The sequence below is a fragment of the Leucopleurus acutus genome, assembly GCF_964270905.1.
Source record: "Leucopleurus acutus genome assembly, chromosome: 11".
Classification (NCBI taxonomy): domain Eukaryota; kingdom Metazoa; phylum Chordata; class Mammalia; order Artiodactyla; family Delphinidae; genus Leucopleurus; species Leucopleurus acutus.
Window position 1 is genome coordinate 89,034,810 of NC_139152.1, and position 25,578 is coordinate 89,060,387.

The 25,578-nt window shown below is 45.0% G+C and overlaps 1 protein-coding gene across 2 annotated transcripts in view; it reads left to right on the top strand.

Moving 5' to 3' along the window:
* The window catches only part of ABTB3 (ankyrin repeat and BTB domain containing 3), a gene marked incomplete at both ends in the record, with an annotated part of 305,359 nt that overhangs the window by 189,569 nt on the left and 90,212 nt on the right, over positions 1 to 25,578 (top strand). For both annotated transcript variants that reach the window (XM_082850526.1, XM_082850527.1), the window contains one exon: positions 9,427 to 9,631. In XM_082850526.1, coding sequence (XP_082706652.1) covers positions 9,427 to 9,631 — 205 coding nt within the window. The remainder of the gene's footprint in view (positions 1 to 9,426; positions 9,632 to 25,578) is intronic.

Consider the following 25,578-nt stretch of genomic DNA (forward strand, 5'->3'; position numbering starts at 1 on the left):
GTGGGCGCAACCTCGGAAGAGGTCCCCACGCATTCTTCTCTGGGGTCTCAAAAGTTTGTCCGGCGATATTTTAAGGGCCCCTCCTAGCACCTGGGCTGAGGCCCTGCTCAAATCCGGTTCTTCACTTGGAGGAAAGGATTTGCTAAACAAATCTGCCCTCCACCTAAGCAGGCAGCATGCGGGAGTGCCTTGCCACGTAAATGGTTTCTAAGGACAGTCTGCTCTGTAAATTAAATGCTGTCATCTTCGTTGAATGTTGACTTTCGCATATGAATTGTTGGCACACAGATGGGTGCTGCTAATTACGAATAGGTTCCCTACGTGCATCAAGTCAGCCCTGTAGAACGTGTGCACAGTAGCACGTTGATCAGCCACATGGGCGACAGAAGGTAATAAAATTGCCTTCTTTTCTGATCTGACTATAATTTAGACTGGCTTGCTCTGAGGTCTGAATCAATACAGCCTTGCTCTCTCTGTGTACATAGAGAGCTGTTCTTCATATGCAAAGGTTACTCTGCCAGTGTGGATTCCAGAAACCACTGTTGTTCCAGCAAAGGCGAGATGGAAAGAGTTTGTTCCCAGCCGTCCCTGCTCTTCTTGAACCAGGCTGTTCAGGGTTGAGGGCAGAGCCCCTGACTATGGCCTTCTTCATGGCCAACAATAATAATAGCAGCCCCTGATGCTGTTGACCTGGTGATCTATGAAAAATCTACGTGAGCTATTTCCAGTGTAACCATTATTATCCACATAGATGTGGGCATGGAGGCAGGAAGGGGACAAACGACTTGTCTAAGATCAACCACACCTGTGAGCTGATGGCTGCAATTGAGTCCAGTTCTCAAGGCAGAGCTTTCAACACTAGGCGTGACTCCCTGTCTCTGGGGGAAGCCCAGGTGTTTCTATATGATACAGGTGGAATGAGAGTCCGCCTCTGTAAGATCATCATGTTTGTCAGATCTGTGTTCCTTCCAGGTCTGAGGATCGCAGTTTGCTCTGTAGGATGTACTGGGGATGCTCTCCTCAAAACTAAACTGGAGACGTGAGAATTCACAAAGGTTACCTAGTATTTCACCAGCACCTAGATGGCAGGACCCCGCTGCCCGCTGAGACTTCTGCCTGTATTCCCCCTGCGTCTATCCTCAGGGCATCTTATTAGAATCCAGAACTGTCTTGATCAGTGGTGATGTCCAGAGCACTTTCTCTGTCCAGCCTGTTATGGCTTGAGGTGAAAATACATCCACTACTTCCCGACCACCTACTGCATGCCAAGTGCTTTAAATATATTAAAGGTATTTTTATTCTCATTTCATAGATAAGAAAACTAAGACCTGGAAGGATAAATGTTTTGCCCAGAGCCACACAGCTAGGAAGTGGCAGAGTCACATTTCAAACCGTTTTTCTTTTTCCACTTTTCTGCATCCAGTTCAGCTTTGCATTCTAAGCAACTAACACATCACCTGTAGCTTAGGAAATATCTGTTGAATGTCAAATGCAGACATGAATGACCCACAGTGAACTAGTCTGCGAAACAAAAGCTGAAGAAAATGCTACAGGGGAGGGGAACTCTTAATGAAACTCTCGTCAAATATTAAACTGAATTTTGAACTCAGAGAACTAGAGCTGAATCTCTGTATGTCAAATTATTTGAATGAGAAGCTAAATCAGGAGACCACAAAGGTCCACAAACTGACACAAGCCTGGTGATTCTTAACTGTGAGCCCGAAGAGATTCTCAAGGCAATGCTTAGAGTCTGGTGGGCAGACCAGGTCTTCTTACCTGAACCAGGTCAGGAGTAGGTCTGGGGGAAGCTGGTCTGTCCCGTCTCCTCCATTGAGGCCACAAGGAAAGCAGAGGCTCTGGCTATTCTCACTTTTTTTTTTTTTTGAGAGAACAGAAGTTAAGGCTACTTTAGTTTATTTTATTGGTTTTCTTTTTTTTAAAATTTTTATCAGGGTATAGTTGATTTACCATGTTGTGTTAGTTTCATTTGTACAGCAAAGTGAATCAGTTATACGTATACATATATCCACTCTTTTTTTTTTTTAGGTTCTTTCCCCATATAGGCCATTACAGAATATTGAGTAGAGTTCCTTGTTCTATATAACAAGTTCTTATTAGTTATCTATTTCATATACAGTAGTGTGTGTATGTCAGTCCCAATCTCCCAATTTATCCCTCCCTTCCTTATCCCCTGGTAACCATAAGTTTGTTTTCTACATCTGTGACTCTACTTCTGTTTGGTAAATAAGTTCATTTGTACCCTTTTTTTTAGATTCCACATATAAGCAACTTCATATGATATTTGTCTTTCTCCGTCTGACTTACTTCACTTAATATGACAGTCTCTAGGTCCAGCCATGTTGCTGCAGATGGCATTATTTTGTTCTTTTTTATGGCTGAGTAATATATACCACTGTATATATGTACCACATCTTCTTCATCCATTCCTCTGTACCAACTCGACTCTGCATTTGGTCCCATCAATCCCACATTTGTGTCCTCCAAGATCTTGCTGCAGCCCTTCTGCCCAACATTCCCTGCCTTGCCCCCAAGCTCCCAATTAAAACTGCATTGGACAGTCATTAATTAGAGTAATTGCTTTCTGCTGTTTAAAGGGGAAAACATGAGGGCTTCATCGAAAACTGCCTCTTTCTGTTTTCTTTTCACACTAAACTGTGAACTTGTTGTTCCCACTCAATGAGTTCATCAAAATGGGGCCATTAATTTACAACTGTGCATAAAAAGCTTTCTGGGTTGTCTCCCCTTGGTGTCACCAGAAAGAAAAACAGCCCTTATTGCTTGGACAAGGGGGTCTCTCAAATGCAAATGGGATCTTTTCACAAGGTCCTGCTGCCTCCAGCCCCTAGAATGCACTGTGACCTTTTCAGGTGGTCAAGTGGCCACTGGCCTCTTGGTATTTCTTGAATGTTCCACTCCACAACAGGGCCTTTGCACTTGCTCCTCCCTCTGCCTAGAAAGCTTTTCCCTTGATTTTTACAAAGCTCCTCCCTCATTTCATTCAGGCCTCTGCTTAAATGTCACCTCCTCAGAGAGGCCTTCCTATGACAGCCCCACTCACTTAACCCTCCCTGCATCACTGCTTTCTATACACACTTTCTGCTTTAATTTTCTTCATAGCACTTAGCACCACCTGACATATTATATATTTGTTTATTTTCTGTCCACCTCACCAAGACTGTAAACCCCGTAAGAGCTCAGACTTTTTTTTAACATCATTGACTGTATCCCCAGTGCCTAGACCAATGTCTGGCACATAGTAGGATGCAATAAATATTTGATGAATGAATGAATGCATGAATGGTAAGTTTCCTGCTGGATCCAGATTTCAGTCTTCCCTTGTCCATCCCTGTTTCTCCAGCTCTCCTTCTCCTTTAAAACAAATCTCCTCTCATTACTTTGTACTGGGCTATACATGGTCTTTCTTTTTTTCAAGGGGAGGAGTTTCAGTGAGGCAAGTTAAACTGCAGTTTATGATGCTGGGGAGTGCCTTGGCTTCCTTATCTTTGCTGTGTGACCTAGGGCAAGTGACGTGATCACTCGGATCCCCAGGGATCTGTGAAAAGAGGGTGATCATACCTCCTACCCCAGGGTCGTGTGAGGTTTTGAAAACGTACTATAGTAAGTGGTCTTTGACCGAGGATGAAGAGCGGCGAAGGAATTGAAGGTGCTGTCACAGCATAGGTTTTGGCAGAAGAAGCCCACGTTGGAATGTGCAGCCCTTTGTCTCAGGGGGATCACACTGGCATGCAGGAAGACGGCTTAGAGGGAGCTACACTGATAGCTTGAGCCTGGCAGGTTAGAGCAGCGTTTCCCAAAGGGTTGCATGGGAGATGATTGTAGGTGATACACAAAACACTTTCTCTTTTTAATTGCTATGAATTTTTCACAGGTACTAGAAAAATATTGGTTTTCCTTTTATGGCACTGATATGAAGTTTCCTTTTAAAATGAATTTATTGTGTGAAAGAATTAGCCGATTTAAGGAAAAATATTAAGTAAATAAACTGTACCTGTGGCACACAGGTATGTGAGAATTCATGATGCTGATTCTCAAATGGCTGACATTTGGAAAACCTGGTTATAAGTGGGTTCTCAAGTAGGTTCCTAGACCCAAACTCCAGACACTCAAACTCAGTGCAGCTAGTGACAAGTGGATTTGTTGTTTTGGGTTCATGACGCTGACAGGTGAAGCAGCAGATAGCACATACATAGAGTGGGATTTGAAATGGAGCTTGTGATTACAGAATCCCCGTGCCAATTTCATCTCCTATGGCCAGCCCTCATCAGAGACATCCTTTCGGCCTCTGATCCAGAGACTTGGCTGATAACAAGGATGATGATGATAATGATGTGGTGATGATGATAGTGATAATGATGAAGATAGAAATGATGGTGATGATGATGAAGATGATAATGAAAGTGATGATGATGGTGGTCATGATGTGGAAAAGATGATGGTGATGATGAAGATGATGATGCTGGTGATGATGATGATGGGATGATACAAAGTAAAAGAAATAGTGCTGAATACTTATTATATACACTTAGGATGTGCCAGACCCTATTCCAGGTGCTTTAAGTGATTTGTGATTGCTTCGTTTCATATTATGAGTTAGGCACTATTATTATCTCCATTTTTCAAATGAAGAAACCAATGCTGGGTACTTTATACATGTTATCAATTTAATCCACACAACAAATTCACAAAGGTCATAATCATCCCTGTATACAAAGAAGTAAACTCACCCAAGATCATGCAGCTAGTCAGTGGCAGGTTGGAGACTCAGACTCAGACAGTCTGACTCCAGAGAGCTTGTCCCTAACCACTACACTACACTACACTGCTCCTCCAAGAACAGGACAATGAATGAGTCGTGTCTCTGCCTGTGAAGCTCAGTAGGGGAAGTAGATGTGTGGGCACTTAAAACACGTCTGAGTTAAACAAGTAACATGTTAGACTTTATTAGTAGGTGGTGTGCGTACACAGGGGAATGGGAAGTTGATTCTGATCTGTGACATCCTGGAGGGCTCCAGGGAAGAAGTGGCATTTGATCACAGCCTTGAAGGTCGTCAGTAGTTGAGAGGATGAAGCAGGGTGGGGGGGCACTGTAAGATGAGAAAACAACAAGAGCAAAAGCAAAAGCAGGGAACCTGGAAGTGCAGGGTGAGCTGAACGATGCTCTGAGGAGATGGTTAGCCCAATCAAGGCCCACGCCTTCCCAGGGTCTTGGGGCACTTGAGGGGTGATGCACTGCCCCAAAACATGGATCCTCTTCTCATCTCCACCCCATTTTGATTTTCTTATTTTGAGCTTTTTTTTTTTTTTTGCTGTACACGGGCCTCTCACTGCTGTGGCCTCTCCCACCGCAGAGCACAGGCTCCAGACGCGCAGGCTCAGCGGCCATGGCCCACGGGCCCAACCTCTCCGCGGCATGTGGGATCTTCCCGGACCGGGGCACGAACCCATGTCCCCTGCATCAGCAGGCGGACTCTCAACCACTGCACCACCAGGGAAGCCCTTATTGTGAGCTTTTTTATGAGTGCTTTCAAGAAAGACAGAGGGGGACTTCCCTGGTGGTCCAGTGGTTAAGACTTTGCCTTCCAATGCAGGGGGTGCAGGTTCAATCCCTGGTCGGGGAGCTAAAATCCCACATGCCTCCTGGCCAAAAAACTAAATCATAAAACAGAAGCAATATTGTAACAGATTAAGTGTACCCCAACCTGACCCTAGATGGAAGGTACAAGAAATTTAAACACCACCTCGGTGAGCTTATTATTCCGATAATACCAAATAGCACATGGCATAATTCAAAATTCAGAAATGACAGGAAAGTTGGGAGGGAACGTCACCCACAATCCCGCTAGGCAGAGAAATCCCTGGTCAACATTTTGCTTTTTTTTTTCTCCTGGTATTTACTCAGAGCATATTTTTTAATAAAATAATCCTGATCACACTGTATGCAGTTTTGAATTTCACTTTTTTCCCCACTTACCATTTTAACACAAAGCTTTTCATCATTTATTGCCATTCTATGTAAACATTTTTAGTAACTGCATAAGTTTTATCACATACCAGAGTTTATTTAACCACGCTCTGATTTTCAAACATTTGTTTTCTTTGTCCAATTTTGGACCCTGTAAATAAGGTTTGGGTGAAAATCCTTGTGCATGAAGATTTTGCTGCATTTTGGATTCTAACATTGGGACAGAGTCCCAGAAATGGAATTACTGAATCAAGGGAAAGGAGCATACGTGAACACCTTGGCTACATAATGACAAATGGCCGCATCATAGACTTGGAGTTGGCCACAGATGCAGCAGGCTGTCTCTGAAAGAAGGACTCAGGTCAGTGTAGGGCGATGAGCACAGACATTAGAGTCAGACAGACCTGGGTTGGAATCTTATCTCTGCCTTGTGACCTTGAGCCTCAGTTTCCTCATCTGTAAAACAGGATTTCTCAACCTGGGCATTATTGACATTTGGGCTTAAATTCTTTCTTGTGGGGACTGATCTGTGCATTGTAGGATGTTTAAGAACATTTCTTCCCTCTACCCATTAGATGCAGTAACAGCCCCCCGGACATGGCACCAGAAATATCTCCAGATATTGCCAAACAGCCCCCCGGACATGGCACGAGAAATATCTCCAGATATTGCCAGACATCCCCTGGGAGGCAAAATCACCCTGGTTGCAGATCACTGCTCTAAAGCTAAAATAATGTAAACACACCCTATAGAGCCTTGTGAGGAAGAGAAACAAGGCACGTGAGGTGCTTTTTCACAGTGCCTGGTATAGGGTAGGCGCTCAATGAATGGCGGCTGGGACTCTTCATGTAGAGCCATGTTTCTCCACATTTTCCATCTGCAGGTCCCCTGGGGATCTTCCCTGCCCACCTGCCACTCAAAGAGAATTTCCTCCTCTGATTCTTTTTTGAGGTTCTTGCATATATTTTCCTGCTGTGGCAAATGGAGAGAAGGAGGGTCAGACTCTAGGTTAGGCTTGATAAGAGGCAGAGGGGTGTAGGGAAGCAAACCTTCCCCCCGCCACCCCACCCCACTGCTATCTGTTTAACTCCTGCATCACTGTGCAGATATTAAGCTTAGTGGATTGTACTCTGGTTAGGTCGTCTTGATGAGGCCTTAGGACTCTGGCAACATAGAAGTTTCCTTTCCTCTGACAACTCCTATCAGAAATAGTGGATACTTGGAATCTTGCCTCAAGAAGGATTTTTAAGGCTGCATCTACACTTAGTGGATACGGGCTCTGTGATTGACTAAGCATGTCTGCCATGGGCATGGAAGAGAAAGGGGAATATTTGCCATTTCTACCCTCAGGTGAGACCTCATCTCCATAGTCTCACTCCCACAGAGGGGGTGAATGGTCCTCTTGTCAATCTTCTTTTGAAGAAGTGGCCCTTTTCCTCAGATAGGAAATGGGAACCTAGAAGGCAGGCCCTGGGCCTTCAGAGGAGAAACTCCTGCCTCTCACCGAGCCTCACTTTCTTGGGTTTGGATTTTAGGTAGAAAGTGTCATGTTAAAAAGTACAGCTGGATGGCAGAGAACTGGTGGGCTCTGCAGGCTTGGTTTCAGCTGGGCAATGAAGGATTGGGAATGGGGGCTTTAAACTCCAGTAGGAGTTGATGTTTCAGTCATGAGTCTGAAGGCAGAATTCCTTCCTCTTCAAGGTCCTCTATCTTTTCTCCTAAGGCCTTCCTTCAACTGACTGGATGAGACCCACCCACATTATGGAGGGTAATCTGCTTTACTGAAAATCTACTGACTTAAATGTTGATCCCATGTAAAAAATAGCTTCACAGCAATATCTAGTCTAGTGTTTGACCAGCCAACTGGGCACCATAGCCTAGCCCAGTTGCCACATAAAATTCACCATCACAGGTATCTTAGAGGAGTGTCTCCCCAAGTGTGCAACACCTCCCACTGTGCGTGAGATGATTTCCAGCAGGACAGGGGCAGTGCCTTAAATAACATTGGTCATGGGAGTGACTCTTTTAAATTCTATTTTAATGCTAATTACTTTCAGAAGAAAGGCTCCACTTGATATGAGCCCCTAACAACGCTCTCACTCATTATTTATAAGAGTAGAAAGCAGGACCAGAATTCAGCTATAAATTGATTACACTGTTTCCTTTTCATCAGGTTAACTTTCACAGTGACCTTCTGTTTATGGCAGGTGATACTGATTTTCCGTTTATGGCAGTGACATAATGTTTCCTTTTTAGATACATGTATTTTTAAAAACAAAGGGAGTCCATTGAAGATTAAGTAAATAATGGTACGGGTGGTGTTTGGATTCAGCTACACTCACGAAGGTCGCTTACAAGCAATCCAAGTTTGAGAAACACCATCTTAGCCAAGAAAAGTCGGGGCTTCAGGCCCAGCCAGCATCCCACAGGAGGATCTTCCCTCCATGGCCAATCTGGGAGCATGCAGCTTTGGTTTGATTAAGGAGAAGGCTGGTTTCCTTCTGAGAAAGCGTGAGAAAGACCAGCGTGTTCTCAAGGTTTGCCAGCGCTGAGAAAAGTAAAACATGCCCCTCAAGGAGCACAGTTAAGTGCATGGATTCTGGAGCCAGACTGCCGGGGTCAAATCCTCCCTCTGCTGCTCATAGCTGTGCACCCCTGAGAAGTTATTTAACCTCTTTGAGCCTCTGTTTCCTCATCTGTAAAATGGGTTTATAAAGGTACCTACTTTATAGGGTATTGTGAGAATCAAATGAATTAGTGCTATCGCATAACAAGTGTCATTTAGGACTGAGTCGCTGTTGTTGGGAACGACTGACAAAGAAAAAGACACAGTGCTCTAAATGCTGTACCCAAGAAAGTACAGTGTGATATGAGACACAGGGGAGTGCGGGAGATTCCAGGATGGCTTCCTGGAGAAATTAATATATAAGCCGATACCTGGATAATCAGTAGGAGTTAGCCTGGAAAAGAGGAGAGAGAGAATGTTCTGGATAGATGGAATAGTGTATGCCCAGGCTTAAAGGCAAGTGACAGTTCTCGTGACTGCAAAGAAGGCAGTGCTGGTTACAGCAGAGGATGTGACAGAGGGTGTGTCCCAAGGTGAGGGAGGCCGGAGGCAGACACATACAAAGGGCTTTCTGTGCCTTGTTAGAAACAAGGGGTCCCAGAAGGGCAGGACTGGAGTTATCTTAGCAGCCCTCTGTGCCTGAAACAGCACCCCAGACCTGGAAAGCCCTTGACAGTCGTGTGGTGAATGAACAAATGCTTTCCTCTCTGCTTGATGTGTGACCTGGAGGTCTCATGGGACCACTCCCATTGAATGAGGGAATCTCAGGATGGAAACCTCTGCCGAGATCTCCAGGCACATCTTCTCTGCAAGCTTTGGCTGCCTGAAGGATCTGAACTGTTACTTCTGTCCACAGGTGACCTGGTGTCCCGAGCAATGCATCACCTGCAGCCCCTCAACGCCAAGCACCATGGCAATGGCACCCCCCTGCACCACAAGCAGGGGGCGCTCTACTGGGAGCCCGAGGCCCTGTACACCCTTTGCTATTTCATGCACTGCCCGCAGATGGAATGGGAAAATCCCAACGTGGAGCCCTCCAAAGTCAACCTCCAGGTGGAAAGGTAAGACTTGTGCTGGCTTTGGATGGCCAAAGAGAGGGGCTCCCTTCTGGCCAACACCACCTTATGGTGAGTAGGTATTGCCTCCAGGGTGGTGCAGGAGTGGGGGAGGAGAGGGATGCTGGGGGTCAGAACTGCCCAGTTTCCAGAAACTCACTGGAGGGGTCTAGATGACCTTGAGGGGTTATCAGAGACCTGGGTGGAATCTTTGAAATGGGTTTGCATAGGGCTGGCCCAGTTTGGGATAAAAGTGGCCTGGGTCAGAAGAGAGGGTCTGCAAATCTGGAGGGATGAGGCCTCTGCAGTGCAAGGGGGCTTCCTTGTGAAGGCAGCTTAGGGGGATCCCAGCTCCTTGGGTGGGAGATGTTTTATCTTCATTTCACCCTGTCTGCCCTGGGGATTCCAGGGGGAAACCATAACACTTGCTCAGCCAGAAGTAGGCCTCTCATGTGGGCAGAAGACAGCATAGCAGTTCCCATGAAGCAGAATCCTCATGGCAGAGAAGGAAGGGAGGGCTCCCTGGAAGAGGAAGCTCCCTCTGACCTGGCTTCTGCTGCTCCCCAGCGCCATCCGTCCACGTCCCCGTGCCTCAGCCTCCGTATCTGTAAACGAGTAGCTGCACTAATCGCTTTCCAGGTTGCCTTCTACCTGGAAAATCCCAAGATTTTCTGAGGATGGTTTCACCCTCTCAGAGGCAAGGAATCCAAACCACCATCAGGAAAGGAGGCTGCCTGGAGGCGTCCCCTCTTCCCCTGGGTACAGGTCCACAGAGATGTGGACCTGTTCCTAAGGGAACATCTCCCCCCAGCATCTCACAAATCAGGCCCCTCCTCCTGTGTACACAGGCTTGTTCACTCTAACTACTGCAGTAGTGACGCTGTTTATCGAGTGGTTAAAGAACAGGCTCTGTGATCCAGACTTCTGGGTTCAAATCCAGGCTCTTCCAATTAAAAGCCAGGGTGTCTTGGAAAAGTGCCTTTAACCTCCCCGTGCCTCAGTTTCTTCGTCTACAAAATAGAGGTCCTAAGAATAAATCCTTCATAAGGCTGTTTGAAGATTGAATGCATTGAACAGTGCCCAGCACGTAGTAAGTGCTCAATAAATGTTCCCTTTTATTATTGTTGTTGGAGATCTTATCCGCAAATAGCTGAACAACTCCCAGTTTGGGCTCAATGCACTTTTCTCTGTTAAATGGTTCCAAGTGGTTTTAAAACACTCACTGGATGCTCTGTTTCTGCCAGGATGGGTCGGGCTTAATTGGGCTCCTAAACCATGTCTCTTGGCTTTCAGTTTAGAGTAGAGGATGGAGGATGAGCGAGACAGAAGTTGACTCTTTTTTTTTTTTAATCCCAAGTTAGCATCAATATTTCAATCCAGTCTGGAATTAACTTAATCAGAGGATTACTCATGTCTCCCGCCATCCAGGCCAAATCAGTGGGTGCCGTGTGCATATTTTCATGTGCCAGATATGCCCAAAGTGGAGAGGTGGCAACGTGCCCGTGGTCCCTGGGCAGAAAACAACCTCAGTCAGACACACCAAGACGTTGCTTTCTATGAGTATGAATCGTGATGGCTGGGAGGATGGAAACTATTGGCCTTGGCCTTTGGGGTACCTAGTTCTTCAGCCCCCGTCCCTACCCCAGCAGCCTGTAGAATAGGGCAGTTTCTCTGACTCACCTACCCCGCCACTCTTCAATTCCCGCCTCTATGCAGATGACACCCCCTCCATCTCCAGCCAGACGTCACCACCTCTGAGCTCCAGAACCTGATCCAGCTCAGCCTTCCAGTTTCCACTGTCAAGTCTCACACTCTCAGGCTGGTTCTTCTCAGGGCACCTTATTCTCTTCTGCCCAACACAGCAAATGTGTGTGTGTGTGTGTGTTTATTGCCTGTGAGCTTCATGAGGGCACAGAACACATCTGTTTTTGTTGTCACGCCACACCTAATGCCAAGCTCAACATCTGGTATATATCACAAAGTCAGTAAATATTTGTAGGATGAAAGAAGGGACAAATCCGTTGACCCAACTGCCTATGGAACATTTCCATCAGGAGTGCCCACAACCACCTCAAAACTAAAGCCAACATCTTTACCCCCAAACCGACTGTTCCTCCTTTCCCCCCCGCCCCCAGTCTCTAAGAATGGCATCACCATCAACCCGGTCACCTAGGTCAGAAAACTGGGACTCACTCCACACTCCTTCCTCTTCTTCCCTCCTTCCTACAGCCAGCTGGTCAGTAGGTCTCACCGATGCTACTTCTGTGCCGTCTCCCGTTCCTCTAATCCTTCCTCCCCAGTTGGCTGCCTCACTGCATGGTTCAGTCCCTCGTTTCCTCTTACTGCTATTACTGCATTTGATTTCTAAATGGTCTCCTTGGACGGGAGGCTTAATATTCTCTGACCAGCTCCATCCTCATGGCCACCAGACTGAAACTTCTAAAATATGCATCTCATCGTGTGACATACCCCCTGCCCCCAACTCAACACAGTTGCATGGCTCCTGTTATATTTTCTGTTCTGTAGTTTCCATCTTCCCTTCCGGAATCTATTTCAGGATTCAGAGTGTAGTTGAAGTGGCTGTAAGTCTAGGGCGACCATCTAAGGATTCCAGACTTTCTGGGACAAGTTTTAAAGAGGCATGAGCTGCAAGGGGGAGCCGAGTAAAGAGAACATGTCCTAGAATTTGTCAGAGTCAATTATCTTGGTCTTTCCATTCCTCCTTGGCTGAATTTTCCGGGGACGACACAAAACAGAAAACGCTTGTCATTTTTTGAGCTCTGTTCACTTTGGTCCTCTGGAAAGAGTATGGATTTGGGAGTCAGATCGACCTTTGGGTTTGGATCCCAGCTCTGCTTCTTCTAGTTCTGGGACCTTGAATGAGTCATTTCACCCCTACTGAAACTCTTCTCCTCAACTGTGAAATGAGAACAAATCAGCCTCTTGGGACTGGTGTAAGCAATGAATTAGATACTGTAGCTAAGACATCTAGTGCCATGCCTGGCACAAGGGGAGCTCCCCTCACCCCCACCAAAAAGGAGCTGATATAATACATCTTCTTTTTATTTTTTGGCTCTAAAATGTTATTATCATTGTCCCTGAAGGAGCCTGTGTATGATTCCTTCCAGACGAAAAGCTGTTTCTTCCCGTTCCACGATAGGCTAGGCGTTGATATTCATTAGCGTCTGAAAACACACAGGTAAGGGCTTCAGAGGAGAGAGGACTCTTGTTTCCAGACAAGTGTTTACAGCAGCTTCATACCAAAACTTACAAACAAGACGTTTCCAGTGGGAGGTAGGATTCTAATTTGGAGCTGGGTTTTTTTTCTCTTTTTCTGTCTTCTTTTTCCCTCCAAATCAAAAACATTTCCTTGACTATCTCTGTCTGGCAAAGTCAAGTAAGGCCATGGTGTTTATATGGTTTTCCATAAACTCTTCAAGAACAGGAGCTGAATATTATGTGCTTTTTGTCCACGCCGAGCAGAAGGCCTGGAACATATTTGTTGACTGAAATACGGATTGTGTTGTGCCTCAAACCATCTCTGCTTGTCAGAAGAGCCTTTCTTGGCTGGAGTACTTGGAACTAGGCCTCCGTATACCATTTGACTCTTTCATGTGGGCATAGCTTTCCAGTTGCTACATTGGTTTTGGATAGCTTCATTTTTCATTGTGGGGTTTTGAAGAAGCTCAGTACCAGTATAAAATTTCTGTAGTTTAAGTTGTTCCAGGACTTTGGCTACTATTTTTTGAGCTTCTGAAATCTTTCAGTCCCTCAGATACTTTATTTAGGGGAAAAAAAAAAAAAAAAAACTCAGATAAATCTTGTATGATTATGATTAGGCTATATTCATTTTCCAAATAGTAATGATAAATGTAAACACCTCAGTTTTGAGGATGGGGGCCATGTGAAGCTACTACTATTTTTTAATAGAATCATCTTAAATCTATGACAGAATTTCCCTGCCCCAAATCATTACTGGAAAGACTAGTGATTCCTAGATGTGTTTGGCCATGAATGATTTCAGTAATTTGTCATCATAAAATTAAAAGGAGTAGGATAAATAGGAGTGTTTTGTTGCCTGCAGTAACTGATCGTGCCCGAGAGGAACAGAGATCAGCTTCACCTAGAAGGCTAGACAATTAGGTAGTTTTACTCTCCCCGAGTCTCATGGGAAACAAACCAGAATTTACATCTAGGCAGTGGCAGCTTTCGCCCCTTTTGTAACAGAGCTGTGTAAACAGATGTGGCAGACATCTGTTTCCCTGTGTCTACCAGGGAAATCTCAACCACAAACATGAGTATCCAATCACCAACTATTTGAGGAAAATGAATGGAAGAAACAGAACAGTCTTAACAAATGGAAGAATTTACACTTGAGGAAATAGAGTTAATAAAGAAAACATACCAGATATTAGAAGTTAATGGTACCCAAATACATCTTCTAAGAAACCCTCCCAAAAGATCACCCCAGCACATCAATATGTGACAGGTGATATCCAAATTTTAACACACTCCAACAGACATACCCAGGGTTATGCAAAATTTCCAGCCTTCTAATAACCCTTCCCCTTTCTTTCCCATCAAGGAATGTATATCAGAACACAAGTGAGCAGAGGTATCCTTGATATAAGCAGCACTACTAGTAGGAATGCTTAGTTACAAGAGTTGAACCTGCTGAGCAGAAAGAAAACCTCTGAGAGGCCCAGTGTAGGCAGAGGGTTAATAAATCCTTGCCACTCCTGCATGAGAACCTGACATTGGGTTAATTTTCTAGCTCTGTTCCCCTGGAAACATGATAAGAATTACAATATCAACTGTGTTACTAAGCAACATTGCTTATGGTCAGAATGACCCTAGGTTGGTACATTAGATCTGGCCTTGTAGTACTATAGATACTTGGTATAAATACCAAGTATCTATAGTACTTGGTATAGTACTTCCAGAGCTTTGGGCTTCCTTGAATTCACTGATCCTTATAACTGGCAATGTCCCTTGCAGGGACCTTGAAAGCTACTTCTGTGGAGTTGTTACAAGAGATATTGGGGTTCATAAAGCAGGGCAGTTCTCACAACCACCCAACTGGATCTTATCTCCTTGCACCTGAGTGTCACTGGGGCAGAAGATAGCTCTGAGACGGCTGGGTGAATCATTATAAAGACTCCCAGTAAAAGGAACGTCTGATGTTGTCATGAGGGACAAGTGTGGCCTATGATGGTCCCATGAGTCTAAATGTTTAGTAGAGCTTAAGAAGACTTCTGGAGGGCATTGAAGCTGGAGAAGCAGGCTTTGAGCCCACACAACCTGGAGCAGTGCCCAAGTTGCACCCCAGGATTGCTCAGAGCCATAGACAGTGGACTTTATACCGCTGAGGCTGAACTTTGGCCACTCCCAGCAGGACCTCTGTCACCATTACCCCTGAAAACTGAATGTCTCTGCTACCACTCTTGTCATGTTCCATCTATGTCACACCACTTGCTTCTAAATCAGTGGAGCCTGGGTCACATCCCTGCACCCTAGTAGCAGGGGTGTCTGGAAAGGTGAATTTCTACCTTGTTGAACTATGGAATAATAATATGGGAAATTCTCCAGACGGTAAGGTCATCAGTGGTTCCAAGCACCCAAAAAAGTTGACAAAGGTTCACTACACTCTTCTACTTTGCTCTTTTTTAAAATCAATAACACACAAGTGAATCATTTGCACAGTTCAGTACTTCTGGCCATTATTAGCCACACAGCTCACAACTGATGGGCTTACACACCAAGTGAATACTCGCCAACATAAAGACTGCTTGGGCTGACACCCTAGGAACCTCAACAGCAAGAAGGAGGAGACAGGAGGGCTGTTTTGTCCTGACATCTTCAGCAGCAGAGGAAGAATGCTACTTTCTCACCTTCTTGAGGGCGGTGATCACATCTGGCACGAGAGTCCCCTAAAATGTCCACCCAGTGCTAGTGGGTCCTGGAGAAATTCATAGTCAATGTACGAATGGGGACAACCCAGAGTGGGAGAAGCATATATTAGACCTGTTTTCTGCAGGGCTGCTTGTGGGCTTTTGTGGGCGCGCCTGGAATTCCAACCATTATGTAAATGGTTCTAATGAAAAACAAAATGCATGTTGAATTCTAAATAATTAACTTAAGAAACAAAGTTTTAAAACATGATCTATTTGTGACATGAGCGTTGCTGCAATTTATTTCATCTGGCCAGGGTAAAAGCAACTCTAATCCCAATATTTTTCAAACTGTAGGTTACAGCCCATTAATGGGCCATTAAACCAATGCAGTGCAGAGATTGGCAAACAATACCCCACAGACCAAGCCTGGCCTACTGTCTGTTTTTATAAAGTTTTATTGGAACACAGCCATACCCACTTGTTTACATATTATTTATGGCTGCTTTTGCACTTGTGGTTAGTTGTGACAGAGACCAAATGGCCCACAAGGCTGAAAATACTATTTAGCCCTTTCCCCTGATGCTGTGGGTTATAACCTGCATTTCTAAAACAATTAAGTAGAATTGAATAATAAAATAAATCGAAGTAGCTTGCATTGAGGGAAGGTAACTATGTTTCTTGAAAGTTTGTTGGGTTTTTTTTTTTTTTTTTTTTTTTGGTTACATTAACTTAACTGGAGTTGATTAACTTGCCAAGGTCATGCAGCTAACGTTGCAGAACTAGTGTCTGAACTCCTGGCATCAGGCCCTGCTCTGTGCTTGTCTTCGCTAGTCTGTCTTGCTGTCCATGGACTATGGTTTTAAAGAAATAATATTTGAAAGGCTCATCCCTAATCTCTAGAATCTTTTTATAATCTTTATGAATGTTTACAGGATATAAAACTAATATACTTATTAAATAAAATATAAGTACACAAAAACTTTAAAGAAGAAACTTTGAGTCACCCATAGTCTCTGCATCCAGGAATAAGCACTGAGACCATATGGGGTATTTCCTTCCAATCTTAGTTTTCTGTGTATATTCAAAACGTGTTTGGTTGTTTCACAAAATAAGGACTGTTCCATCATTGGATATGGAATTTCAAGTCAAGAGAAAAGCTGAGAACAGGCATGTCAAACATGCTTCATTCCTGTCGAAGATGATAAAACTGAGGCCTAGAGGGATGAGTGGACTTTTCTGGAGTCATAAGCATATTTTCAGTGGATTTGCAAGGCAGTGCCACAGTGCCTTGCACATGCTTTGCCCTCTTCTTGGACCACTGCCTCCCCTCTGCTCCGTCATCTCATTACCCCCATCCGTTCATCCTTCAAGACTCATTTTAGGCATCACCTCCTCCAAGATCCCTTTCTTACAACCTCAGGATGCACTGAGTGTCCAGGGCCTAGCTCAGTGGATAGCATATAGTAAGTGCTTAATAAACGCTTGCGGAACTGAACAGAGCTGGGTCTGAAACCTATATGTTCTGGCTTTCGGCCCAAAGAGCCACGTTGCCAGTGTCAACTCAGACAGCCCTTAGATTGCCACTGGCTCTACTGATCACATGCTTCAGGCCTCAGTTTTCTTAGCTGTACACAAAAAATAATCATTCCTACTTCATGGAGCTGTTTCAGTGACTAATGAGCTAACTTATGTAAGTGCCACACACAGTCACTGACACTTAGCAGGTGATCCGTCAACGGCAGGGGTTATTATTTACTTCTTTAAACCAGGTTGACCTCCTCTTAGACATTATAAGAGGTTTTGATCAACACTTAGTATGTGGCAGGTCCTGCTCTATACGTCGTGTGTATTAACTAATTCAATCATCACAGTACCCCTTGAGGCAGAAGCTAGCCTCACCTCTCCTCATTTCACAAATGAGGAAACTGAGGTGCAGTGAGGTTAAGTAAGTTGTACACTTGGGCAGGTCTGGGAGTATCAAAGACATCAAATGAATGCTGCATGGCTATAGGGAAGGAAGCTCTCTGCTAAGGGAACAGAATGCATACCATGGAGGGCAGGAAGGTGAGAAAACAGAAAGCGAGACCTTGTTCTGAAGAGGTGTTGGGTAGAGCAACAAATTGGACAGGAAAGAAGGTTGAGAGACCTGCCAAGGTGTCAGGACTTTCTCCTATAAGGAGTGAGGAGCTGGAAAGGATTCTGAGAAGGGGGGTGAAGAGACCAAAACTGCGTCTGATTCCTTGTAAGCCCTCCCTTGATGGAGGCATAAGGATGCCTGAAGGAAGGTAATGAACATTTGATGCACCTACTATGTGCCATGTGCTATGTGAGCTACTTTACTTTCAGAGTTTAATTTAATCCTTACACTCAACTTTGTGAGGTAGAAATGCCTTCGTCTACAGATGAGACGATTAAGTCTAGTTGCTACTAGTAGGAAAATGCTATTTGGAAGCTATTTAGGTAAAGCTAAGGACCTTCACAGCGCATTAATTATATCTCTGGATATTTTTTATCGTGGAGCCAGAGTTTATATCTTGGTTCTAACACTTACTAGCTCTGTGACCTTGAACAAGTTACTTAACCACTCTGAGCCTCAGTTTTCTTATCTGTAAAATGGGAGCTATCATAGAATCTGCTTCGGAGGGCTGTTGTGAAGCTATTATGTGTTAATATATAGAAAGCACTTAAAATCCATCATGCATTAGTCTCTTTATAGATAATGGCCATTATTATTCTCACTGTCATGGTGCTTATAACCTAGGTGTATGCTATAGCAGGCCTTCTCAAATTTTAACGTACATTTGAATCCCCTGGGACCTCATTAATATGCAGATTCTATTCATTAGGTCTGGGGTGGGGCCTGAAATGCTTCATTTCTAATAAGCTCCCAGGTGGTGCTGATGCTTCTGGTCCATGGAGCATCACGTGAATAACAAGATACTGTGTTGTCATTCATTTCCCCAACCTACTCCACCCCCCATTTTCAGTTACATAAGGGCAAGAAATAAGCCTTTTGTTGATTTTTGTCTCTCTGGTAGAGCTTAGCACATAGTAGGTGCCTAAGAAATATTTCTCAGGCTCTGGGGGCTGGATTGAGCCTTGCAGGGCCTCTACTCTTACCTCATGAGATGCTGGACCCCTCTGCAATTTGCCGAAATGAATGGATTTCAGAAGTCAGCTGTGGCCAGCCTGTGGAACTCTCAGGCTTTGGAGGGGCAGCCAAGGGAAGGTGCTGAGCATCCAAATATAACGATCATCTTCCACTTAACAAGGTGGCCAGCTCCTCTCAAGAGGCTTGGGAATAGCAAATTAGCCACAAGTGTGCAGGAGAAAGGTGAGGCAGGATTTGACAGGTGTCCTACCCGGGGAGAGGCAGCAGGGCAAATCCTAAACCACACCAGCTAAAGGGCTATTAAACACGTCCAGCCAAAAAAAAAAAAAAAAAAAAAAGGGCTTCCCTGGTGGCGCAGTGGTTGAGAGTCTGCCTGCCGACGAAGGGGACACGAGTTCGTGCCCCGGTCCCGGAAGATCCCACATGCCGCGGAGCGGCTGGGCCCGTGAACCATGGTCGCTGAGCCTGCGCATCCAGAGCCTGTGCTCCGCAACGGGAGAGGCCACAACAGTGAGAGGCCCGCGTATCGCAAAAAAAGAAAAAAAAAAAAACACATCCAGCCCTCAGGGCTTGTCAAACTGTTTACACGCAGTTGCCCAGGAGTTTTCTCCCAGCCAAAGGGGGTGCAGTTGCTCCTGACCACAGGTAATAAGCTGGGGGCTCAAGTTTAAAAACAGCCCCCTCTCCTAATATGGGGGGTTAGTCTGAACAAATGCATGTGCTTCACTTGTTCATTTCAATACCCAGGTCTTTTCTGAATCCCAGTTTACTGGCTGCCACAGCAGTCTGGTCTGGTCTGACACCAGCTTCTCTTTATTTAAGGGAAAAAGAAGGGAAACCTTACCTTTATGATACAAAGACTAAGGAACTAGTAGTGCTGCACTATCCAGTATAGTAACCACTAGCCATGCAAAGCTGTTTAAATTTAAATGAATTTAAATTGAATAAAACTAGAGCTTCAGTTCCTTAGTATCACTCGCCTCTTTTCAAATACTCAATAGCTAGATGTGGCTAGTGGTTCCTGCGTTGGATTCCGCAGAGATAGGACCTTTCCAACATCACAGAAACTTCTATTGGACGTCGCTGAACTAGAGACTCAGTGCACATAGTGTCCGCATTGCAGGAAAAAGAGCCCATGATAATCCCACTCCTGAAGCAATAAGGTAGGAAGTGTAGGGACCAGGGACCAGCTCCCCTACCAAGGCATTTTGCGTGTTTCCGTGTTTTGATCATCTTAGAGCTTTTTCAAAGCGGCCATCATCATCATCACGACCAAATTTTACCAAGTACTTACGACATGCTAGCCTCTCTTCTAAGTGCATTAGTCATTGGGTCCTCACGAGAATCCTGCAAGTGTAGTAGCATATCTTACACTATCGCAATCTCTTATCTTTTCCTGAGTAAATTCAGGCTCAGAGAGGTTGTGTAGCTTGCCCAGGTCACACAGCTAATCAGGGCAAAACTGAGACGCAAAGGTAGGAAGCTTGAGTCCAGAGTTTACTCTGTCAACGGGGTGCCGTGCCACGGGGATGGGAAGGATGTCGGATATGATGGGGAGGGCATAGGATTCCCTGCAAAGGTTAAAAGTCTGAAAATCTCCCAACAGGAACATTCTTGTTTTAATATGCTTCTTCCACCTCTACCCTTTTCCTTCTAAGATTTTCCCTGGCTTAGGCTTTAATAAATATCACTAATATAAGTGGAATAATAGTAATCAAATCATTTCATCAGATTAAACAACAGATAAAAACCTTTGAGAAACATGTTAACCTCCTGAAACGAATTGCTGGATATGTATATACAGACCCTGCCTCTTAAACCTTTACCTCAGTGCTACTTGAGCTTTTCATTTCTTACTATACTTTTCAAAATTGTTAATTACTTGTTTTATTTACTACTGGACTTTTCATTCAGTTGTTCATTCTTCATTCATTCATTGAACACGCATTGAGTGTCTGCCCTAAGCCTAGTAAAAGGAAGAGCTGGTCTTTCTCGGAGTCTTACGTGTGCCAGGCACCATTATAAGCACTTCACATGAATTAACTCATTTATCCCTCATGATAACTCCAGGAGGGAGGAATTGTTATTGTCGTCCCCAGTTTATAGATGTGGAAAGTGAGGCAGAGAGGATAAGCAACTTGCCCAAGTTCACAGGGCTCAGAAGTGGCCCCGTGCTGGGGAGGCGGGGCCCAGGGACCTCTCAGGACTCCCGCCTGAGCAGCTCATTTATCATCAAAGACAAGAAAGTGCCAAGGTTCAGAAGGGAGGTGCAGATAAACTGCTGAGGAACTCAGGGATGACGGTTTTTGAGTCAGGCTTTGAAAGATGGATAAGATCAGGCATTCTAAGGGGAAGGAGCAGCTGGCAAAGGCTCCAAGGTAGGAAATTGCAAGGTACATGGTGGGAAGCATGTACCATAGACCAGCTGAGTTGGACCAGAGGCCAGACTGACCTTCAGCTGCTTTGCAAAAGTGCAGATGGTTAGCCAGTTGTTAAAATGCTAAAATAATTCTCTATGAGTTGGTAAAACGCTGCTGCCCCAAATGTCCCCTCCACCACCCTCATCCCCCGCCTCGTGTCCTGCAGCTGCCCCATAGGAGGTCCTGTCTGCAGCAAGACCATAGGAGTTAGGTGGTACCTGGGCCTTCCCCACAGTCAAGTATTTAAAAAATCCTCGCTGAGTTGAAAGTCTATGGGAGAAATATACATCCTGCAGGTGTTGATGGGCCTCTGGTCCTTCCACAGTGGGGTTAGGGTGAAGGTTTGAACAAAGGAAGAAGCATAAGCAAAGTACAAATGCCTGCTCATCCTTCAGGACTCAACTGCATCCTCACCTGTGCTGTGAAACTTTGTGCCCCTCACCCCCAGTCCCCATGAAGCCCTCTGTGAATAATTATAACAACTCTTGAGTGCCAATGTGAGCCAGACCCTATGATAAGCTTTTCTAGATTATCCCACTGAAATGTCCCAATCACCCTCTGAGATACTGTAACTCTGACTATTCTACAGATGAGGAAAGTGAGGCTTCGAGAAGTCCAAGGATTGGACCAAGGTCACATAGCTAAGCTAGTAAGTGGCTGGGCTGGAGGCTGAGCCCAAGCACTGTGATTCCAGAGCCTGTGTGTTCTTGACCCCCTACCGTGTGGCCCCAGTCATCACTCTGGCTTCCAAATGGTACTCATTTGCTTCCAAATGTCTGTCTTTGCTGCCAGACTTTGAGCTCCTCGCCAGCAGGGACTGGACTTTGATCATCTCGTGCTCTCTCTGGCAGCCGGCCAGGCCTGGCACAGAGTGGAGGGGGCTATAAAGATCAATCTGAGTGCATGGCAGCAGGAGGATGTAGCAGAGGATGATGTAGGGACCAGTCAGAAGATTCCTGCAAAAGTCCCAAGAGAGATGACAAGTGCATGGCTTGGCGGAGTGCCAACCTCTCTGTCCCCCAGGCAAGAGATGTCACCAGTGGCCCCCTCCTTTTGCTGAATGGCCTGGAAGAAAGCTACGTTAGCCTTCCTGGATTTTTGATTCTCTCTCATTTGCCTAGAACCGGCAGCCCTTTGCTTGCCCTGTGTCTGGGGCCTCGGGCACCATATGTGAATGTTGTGAACGTGCAGGGAAATTCTTCTTGAAGAACATTAAAAGGGCGAAAATTAGCCCTTGAAGCTGCCTAGTGTAAACTGAGGGCTGGCCCAGGATGGCAAAGGCAAACGAGAGCCAGAGTGCGTGGGACCAGAAAGGCCTGCAGAGAGAGGGAGAAAGAGAGAGAGAGAGGAAGAGCATTCTCTGAGCTCAGCCCGCTTTCAAACCATCTGCCCCTGTGCCAAGTTTTCACTCTTCTTCATCCTTTCAGAAATAGTGACATTGACAGCTGCCAGCACATAGCTGGGTTCCACATGCTGTGGTTTCCCAGGCAGTAAAGCTGGTCATTTGCCCTGAGCATCAGAGCATCTGAGTTGCCCTTTCATTCTTCAAAGTCTGACTTCCCAAACGAAGACTATACATGTCTCCGTGTATCCTAGGCTATAGTTTTCCTAGGTTTCTTGATTTAATCACATTCTCCCCTCCATCCATTTTGCTCTCCTCATGGACTGCATATGTTTACAACTACAATACAGGTGCTATAAATACAAATTTTTATATGATCGTATCTTTTTACTGAAAAGCTATATATACTCCTTTTTTTTTTAATTTTGGAAAATACAGAAAAATGTAAGAAAGAAAATTAAAATTATCTACACTTCTACTACCCAGAGGTAGCCAAAATGATTATTTAGTCTATTTTCTTATCTCTTTTTTTCAAGACAAATTAGCCTTTTTAAAATAATTGTACTGTGTATATATAATTTTATATCTTTTTTATTTCACTTACTAGTATGCCATAAGCATTATCCTAGCACTACTACAGAACATTCATAAACATCATTTTTAATGACTGCAAAATATTCCATCTTGAGAAGGCATCATAATTTGCCTAACGGTTCCCAGGTTGCCGGGCATTTGGGTTGTTTCCAAGGTGTGAATTGCTGTTCTTTTAAAACTGCCCATAGTGGCATGACTAAAACACCAATGTTGAGGGAACGGATATAAAGAGAGTAGTCTGTCTGGAGCAGAGCAACGGAGGGGTTAATTTATGAGGCCTCTGATAGCCCGGGTGAGGGAGAAATTACAGAAGAAGCAGAGCACCAGGAGGTGGGCTTCCCCAGCCCCATCCCGTGCCACGTCTTTTTCCAGGAAGAAATGCCTTGTGGGAAACATCAGGAGTGGCCCCACCCAGCCTGTAAGGTTTCCAGCCACAGTCATTATCAAATCTCCTGGAGTGAGTGCTTCACGGTTTCCGGGGGTCTTCCACCCTTGCAATCTCCCTGGATTCCGGAAGTGGGAAGACCAGCCGCAGTTGCTTTTCACAACTTAAGAGACTGAAAGAAAAGTCTAGAAAAGTCGTGAGATTTGCCCAAAGCCATGCAATGGAGTGGTCAAATTGAAACCAGAGGGCTGCTCTAGGGATCCCTGGAATCCCCACCCTCCTTCCCACACTGCTTCTAGAATGGAGAAGAGCATTCCAGCATTATCAGAAAGCAAGTTTTGAGTCTGACCATGTACAGAGTTCATTGCACATGTACTTGGCCGTGTCTATAGATATGGAAGTTTCCACGATTCCAGGAACTGTTTGTTGGTTGGCTGGTTGGTCGGTCATGTTTGTAATTCTGGATTTAAAGTTTTCGCTCTGTTTTTAGGTTTTCCCCGCAGATAAGAAACATTCCCTGGGAAGGCTTCCTCAGTTCTTTCAAATTGGTGTGAGGAGTTCAGTCAAGATTCAGTAGGTCAGGTTCAGGCCTGCCCAGGAATTTAGGCAGAACATGCTGGCAAAAGAAGGTGGCTGTTTTCCCAGGCTTTGTTCTCACTGAAGAGTTTGAACTCCAAGGCTGGAGCTGGCCCTTTTGGCAGTCCTTTGTCACACTGCTCTCTACGAATTCCTTACACAGAATCCCACCCATCACATGGCCATTCCCCAATCCGTTATGGCAGCAGGGTGTGGAAAGAACATTTTTATGAAGAAAAAGGGAAACCAGGAAAGTATTGTCAAAGTCAAGGACCAACCTGTTGAAAACACTAACACCGACTGCAGATTCCACTGCCTCCAAAATCCATCCCCGGAGGCGCTGTCCTTGCTTCAGACCCCAGGGCACTTTACAAGAGCATCCCACAGGACACTTCTCATGGTCAGCCTTGCGTCATGGTCATCTGCCCTTCCTTCTTTGATGGCCACTTTACGCTCCCATCCACCAATCAGAAGTCATGGTCTAACAAGTATACAAGGATAATTAAGGGCAAACAGACATTGCAATTGGGGCTGCCCTGGGAAACTGGGGATGTGTGACTTGAACTCCCTTGCTAGGTTGAACATCAGGGTCCAGGTTTTAAATTCTTGCGTCTTCCACAAAACTCAGCATGGACCCTTGCTCCAAGGAGATAGTCAATAAATAGGGAACAAGTTAAATGATTGGCCTGCTCCATGAGTGGCCCTCCCTGTTCATGCCTTATCAGCCCCCAGGTTCATCGGCCACCATACCTCCCATCCTCTTATCCCTTCAGCTACTCCAGTCCCCACAGAGTCCCCTGAGCTTGCTCTGCATTTCCTCATCCTGGAATCCATCCTCTGCCTGGATTCTTCTTCCAAGCCCTTCTAGCTCTCCCCCTTCCAGGCTCAGGATGGCATTTTACAACATGCTCTTACCCCCTTCGGCTCCAGCTGATTTTGATTCATTCTCCCGTAAGACTTTGTACATTTCTTTATCAAAAGACTCTTCAGATAAGCTTCTTTTCTCATGTTTTTCACAGTAGACCATGAGTTTGTTGAGGGCTAGAATCGTTGCAGTATCACCAAGTATAGAAGCTGGTATATAGTAGGTGCTCATTTCATTCATTCATCTATTCGACATATATTTATAGCACATCTATTCTATGCCAGGCAAAATACCTGTCTTCATGGAGCTTACCTTTTACTAGGGGCTGCAGATGAGGAACAAATGCATAAATAATAAAATATCAGGCACAGGTAACTGATATAAAGAAAAACAAAACTGGGTACTTGAACCAGGTACAGGTGATGAGAGGTGTTATTTTAGCGAGGATGGTCAGGGAAGTTTTCTCTAAGGAAATAGAATTTGAGCAGAGAAATTAAGGAATCGAGGCAGTAAGCTATGTGGATATCTGACCAAAGGTCTTGCCAGGAAAAGAGAGCAGTAAGTGAAAGGCCCTGGGACAGGAACATTCTTGGAACATGCAAGGAACAGCAAGGAGTCCAGTGAGGCTGGCAGAGAATGAGTGAGCATGGTGGGAGATGAAGTCCAAGGTGGGCAGGCTTAGATCTTGCAGAACGTTTTGAGCATATGGAAGAGTTTGGTTTCTAGTCCACGTTTTTGAGAAGCTCAGTAAATGTTTGTTAATCT